The sequence below is a fragment of the Penaeus monodon genome, chromosome 38 (genome assembly GCF_015228065.2).
Source record: "Penaeus monodon isolate SGIC_2016 chromosome 38, NSTDA_Pmon_1, whole genome shotgun sequence".
Taxonomy (NCBI): domain Eukaryota; kingdom Metazoa; phylum Arthropoda; class Malacostraca; order Decapoda; family Penaeidae; genus Penaeus; species Penaeus monodon.
In genome coordinates, this window is record NC_051423.1 from 28,956,152 (window position 1) to 28,961,693 (window position 5,542).

The 5,542-nt window shown below is 37.3% G+C and overlaps 1 protein-coding gene across 1 annotated transcript in view; it reads right to left on the bottom strand.

Moving 5' to 3' along the window:
* The window catches only part of LOC119597005 (period circadian protein-like), a gene marked incomplete in the record, with an annotated part of 25,996 nt that overhangs the window by 1,605 nt on the left and 18,849 nt on the right, over positions 1-5,542 (bottom strand). Inside the window, 10 exon segments of the mRNA XM_037946430.1 lie at positions 1-118; positions 375-468; positions 662-801; positions 1,014-1,214; positions 1,525-1,757; positions 2,228-2,436; positions 2,674-2,831; positions 3,153-3,357; positions 3,870-4,011; positions 4,672-4,754. The exon segment at positions 1-118 is cut by the window's left edge and continues 68 nt beyond it. Coding sequence (XP_037802358.1) covers positions 1-118; positions 375-468; positions 662-801; positions 1,014-1,214; positions 1,525-1,757; positions 2,228-2,436; positions 2,674-2,831; positions 3,153-3,357; positions 3,870-4,011; positions 4,672-4,754 — 1,583 coding nt within the window.

Consider the following 5,542-nt stretch of genomic DNA (forward strand, 5'->3'; position numbering starts at 1 on the left):
GGTATCTATACAGTAGCTCAGGGGTTACTTTCACGTCATCTAACCACGGTGGGTCATTTAAGACTGGTCGACGACATTTAGAGCGTGGTAAATTCCATTTTATATCAGCTGGAGAAGCCTGTAATAAAAAAATTGACACATTAATTAAAAAACAAGCTTGTTAGGTATATTAGACACAAAGACATTAAAATTAGAATGAATACCATGAACATCAAGAAAAAAAAATTGTATAAAGAATGACCCCTTCAACATCTTGATTTTTTTCTTCTGATTTTCCTTTCTTACAAAAAGAAATATTTTCAACCCTTTATGGACCCTTTCTGAAATGAAACAAACTAGAGGAAACGGTCTCTCCAAAAAATAACCAGCCTTACCTCACTATTTTCTGATTGTTCTGATATGTTCTGTACACTGTCATCTGTAGACTTGTACTCCCTTGAAGAATTGGTAGAACTTGTTATCATATCACTGAAATAGGAACACACAATTCAATGATGCCTTCGATCAGAAACTTCAAAACTGAAGCCAGCTTTTCTTACATAAAGGATGAAATATAATAGATCATTATAGATACAAGCCATCCATTATGTTTTGTAGTGTCAATCATAAATAAATGCAGGAACATAGTTATGCACAATGACTGCAGAGGAGAGGATCTCACCTTGAATTGTTGTCTAGGCATTGCTCACGATCATCTAGAGCTGCCTTATCCTGCTTCCCTGGCGACCCAACACTTTCTGCCTCTGCCTGTACACTGGTTGACTGTGAGAACTGTGATGAGTCATGGTTCTTCTCACGGTCCTGCTGAGTCATCAAAGGATCAGTGTGAAGTAACATCATTTGGGAAAATGTATGATTTACTCAGAACTTTCTATCTCTATTTTACAGAGGCAGAAAGAAGACAATACATCACTTTTTCATATAAAAGAAGAGGTGTTAATGCCATATCTATATACTATACTTTAAGCAAAACAGTAAATATAGTGAATCATTTCCATAGAGAAAACTTTTACCTTGGGTGCACATCCAGGTGAAAGTATAGTTGTATCCTCTACAAAGGAGCGTATGCTCTCTGCTGCGTGAGAATGAGAACTAATGATCTTGCCCGAAGCTGAGGCAGTGCTGCCCCTGGCTGAGCCGGGTTCTGCTTTGACCGACGTGGCTTGAGAATCTGGTCGACGCATGTGCACTGCTGAACGCTTCAGGTTGAAGTTCTGTGGGTGAGGAGGAAATTTAAGGTATATAATAAGAATAACTAATACTAATATCAATAATAATATATAACAAATATTAATAGTAATAATGCTTATGTTGTTAAAAATAAAATATAACATTGATAAAAATAATAAAAGACTCCACAAGACTTATTAGTTTTATAATATGTCATTTAAAAAATATTGAGAATAATATACAGATGACCTTTATACTACAATGTTACCTATCATCAATATTCCATTCATTTCTTTAAACATTAATAACCACAGCTAAGGAGATCAAAATCATAGCCATCTAAAGTGAACGTACTTTGCCCGATGGCTGATTCGGGTCCATTTCCTGCTCGCTTTCTGCACCAGACCTCTTTTCTCCATCGGACGACAGTGGTATAGAGATCTGTCCGTGGGGAGACTGTACGACTGTGTGTTGGAAGACCACATTAGGTAGCATGAGGGGAGGTGCATTAAACAGAGGAGGTCCAACTGGCTGGTACATCACACCCGGGAAAGCACCCACATACTGGACAGGGACTGCCATGCTCGCTAAGGAAAACAGAAATCATACTTTATTAAGTAACTCATCTTGAAATCTTTTTAATCTACATCCCTGCAAACACTCACTCACACCTCCTCTAGGGTGAGAACCAAAGCCTTTCTTTCCATGCACTAACAGATAATAAATATGCTTTGTGCAAATTCAGGGAATGATTGATAAACCATTGTTACTTTATCTATTATTACTATTTTTTTCTCCTAAACTGACAAGAAATTGCACTGAAAAACAGAACCTTTGATCATATTCATTGAAAAGGTAACAATCTGTGGATAAAACAAACAATCACATAGGATTAAACATTATCAAAAAATCTTTTCAACTCCTAAAAGGTTAAACATGGGATTCAATGAAAAGGAAAAGAGGGAACAAGCCCGATTATCAATCTCAAAAACCAAGAAAAAAATAAATAAAAGGAAAAGAAAGGAAGGATGACAGAAAAATCCCCATCCAAATATACCTTGCGGCTGAATGTAAGCTGGCTGCTGAGGAGGCATCAGCAGAGTTGGACCAGGAGGCTGGGGAACTAACAAGTTCTCCATGGGCGGAATGGGTGACACACTGGACGTGCTCGTTGGAAGGTAATACCCAGGCATGATCCCTGGAAATGGCGGCGCTGCCAGTCTACCCGTAGGCAGCACGTTTGGTCCCACATTGGCAGTGCTGGATCTGGGAAAAGGAAGGAATTCGGGAGTCTTAAAAAAAGAAGAAAAGAGAAGACGATGAAGATGATGATGGAGAATAAGAATAGGAATAAGAATAAGAAGAGAAGGCATAAGAAAGAATGGACATCTGATGAAACAGATACTGCAAGTGATATGAATAAGCAAACATACAGAAGTGATGCAAAAAATTTCCAAGATTCCTAAAAATAATAATAATAATAATAATAAAAACATTACTTACTGTCCTGGAGTCTCTGATTTGGTCTCATTCTGTGGCCAACCCTCTCTCGGGGGAGGCTTGAGGGGTCCTGGAACACCTGAGGGGGGGGCAAGGTAAGGCTGCTTCTGGACACTGGACTCCTGCTCCAAAACGGCCCCTGAGCGCTTAATGCCGTGGTTCTGTTAAGAGGGAGAATTGACTTAACATCCAATTCTATGAGGGATAACGTCCAGGCATGCTTTATTTTGCCAGCTGAGGCCTTACTTTTCCCCCCCTTTACTTTCCTATTTCATCTGCATCATTAAATAACAAATTACCAATAGCATCATATTGTAGCACAATTATTCAAGTGCTTTCCAATGTTCCTTTAAACACACAAACACACGCACACGCGCACGCGCGCACACACACACACACACACACACTCACACACACACACACACAAAAAAAAAAAACTAATAATAATAATAAATAAATAAATACATAAAACTAAAACTAACCCGATCACCCGACTTCTTCATCAGTTTCTTCATGGACTTAATCTTCCACTTGTCCTTGTAGAGCTTGCCCCCCGTCCTCTGGCGCTGGAGGAACATCTTCTGCATGTCCGCATTGTGCCTCGACAGCACCTCCTCTGTCAGCTGGACGTGCCGATAAGAACCGTTGTCGCCGCTCCCACTGCCATTGCCGGTGCTCTCTGACTTCCTGTTTGGGGTGGGAGGTCCAATGGTATTCTTTCAGTTTTTCTTTTTATAATATAACTAGCCTGAACATAACCATTGCTAAAAACTATAGTTTCTTTCCTAATACATGGTAGACATTTATAGAGTATATATTATATTATTATTATAATAATAATAATAAGAGCCTTATTGCTCTGAAATGTTTTTTTATGTTTGTGAATTGACTTGACTAGATGTTTTAATTTGTAATTGTTCTGCATATTTTTGCATATTTTTGTTGGTGTTCCATTACCTTAAACTTCAATCACCCTAGGTCGCTGGTAGTGACTTGGTGTTTGATTTTAATTAGCAGATCTAAAGAAAGTTTTTCAATAATAATAATAATAATAATAATAAGAATAAGAATATATATAATAATAACAACAACTATAATAATAAGAAAAAGATATATTAACAATGGTAACAATAAACAATATTCAAAAGAAAGAGTAAACCAGCTCAGAAAATTCACTAAAAATGATAAACTAAATTGACCTTGTGTTGTCGCAGTTGTCCCCTGACCCTGAGCCAGACTGCGACTGAGAGAGAGTCTTGGAGAGCGAGTGCGTTTGCGAGTTCTTGTGGTTGCCAGAACCGCCTGAAGTGGAGAAGGTGGGGTCGGAACTGCTCTTGCCATCTTAAATGAAATGAATGGATTTTAGAATGCTCTCTGAAAATGCAGAGGAGAGAAAGAAAATAATATAGTAATAATGATAAAGCTAGCAAAATATGGCTAAAAGAAAACCAGTGACTGAAATTTCATATAAACATCATAACATTTATTCATTCACTCACTCATTCATTTATATAATCAAAATAAGATCCAGTAAAGATAACAATATAAAAAATCTACAATCTACACATAAAGGTACACAATGCAATACCAATACATTTTAATTAAACTACTAATAGTCAACTAGTTTCAAGAACTTGCTGAATTCTTATGCAGCTGACAGAATTCCACTTAAATTATCAATTTGACCAATAAAATATTACAACTTGAATGAACAGACAGTAATAAGAATATTGAAACTGATATATCTATATCTATCTATCTATCTATCTATCTATCTATATATATGTGTGTGTGTGTTACTAAAAAAATTGCAGTACCCTAAATTATGAATTTGCAAAACATTTTAATAATTACCAAGATATGGGATTTTGTATGTTAAAATACCTTAGATTTGAAAAGCTCGTGATAGAATGCATATCTATATAAAATTCACGTTTTAACTGTGCCTTTGAGACAATTACATTTTTACACTCAAAACAACTGTAATCACCCTCAGCTTACCTAAGCTTCCCAGGTGTGACACTTCCATTTTACTATCACCACTTTCATCTGAAGAGACAGTCTTAGGGTGACTTCGAAAAAATCTGTAATAAGAATAAATTACACATCAATATTGCCCAAGACAGCGAAAAGTCAGTCATCTCCTTTTCATTGTAATAATAACTCACTCTGTGCATAAAAATGGACCATATAAATTTTTCAATTGAACCAGACAATGATTCATTAACACGAATCTCATGGCATATTAACTTGGCATTTTTCTTCAACTTGCATACAATTTCAGGATGCCATCAGAATCCAATTTAAAGAACAAACATTATATATACCATAACTTCTTCAGGTTGGCACAGCCTTTAGAAATACAAAAAAATAGAAATTAGAAGAAAGTGTATGATCCTTTTCTCTATGATCCGTGAGCTTTCATAACCAGTTTCTATCTGCTAGAGAAACAGAAACAGAAAAAGAAGGAAAAAAGGGAGAGGAAGATAGAAGAGAGGGGAGGGGAAAGAGGTGGGAATTGTGAGGGAAAAGGAGAGGGATGAAGAGAAAGAGAGAAAGAGAAAGTGAAAGAGAGAGGGAGAGAGGAGGGAGAGAAGAGAGAAAGAGGAGAAAGAGAGAGAGAGAGAAAGAGGAGAAAGAAAGAAAGAAAGAGAGAGAGAAAGAGAGGAAAGTGAAAAGGTAGTGTGCGTGGTGTGTATGTGTGCGTGGTGTGTATGTGTGCGTGGTGTGTATGTGTGCGTGGTGTGTATGTGTGTGTGGCATCTGTATGTGTGTGGCATCTGTGTGTGTGTGTGTGTGTGTGTGTGTGTGTGTGTGTGTGTGTGTGTGTGTGTGTGTGTGGTGTGTGTGTGTGGTGTGTGTGTGGTGTGTG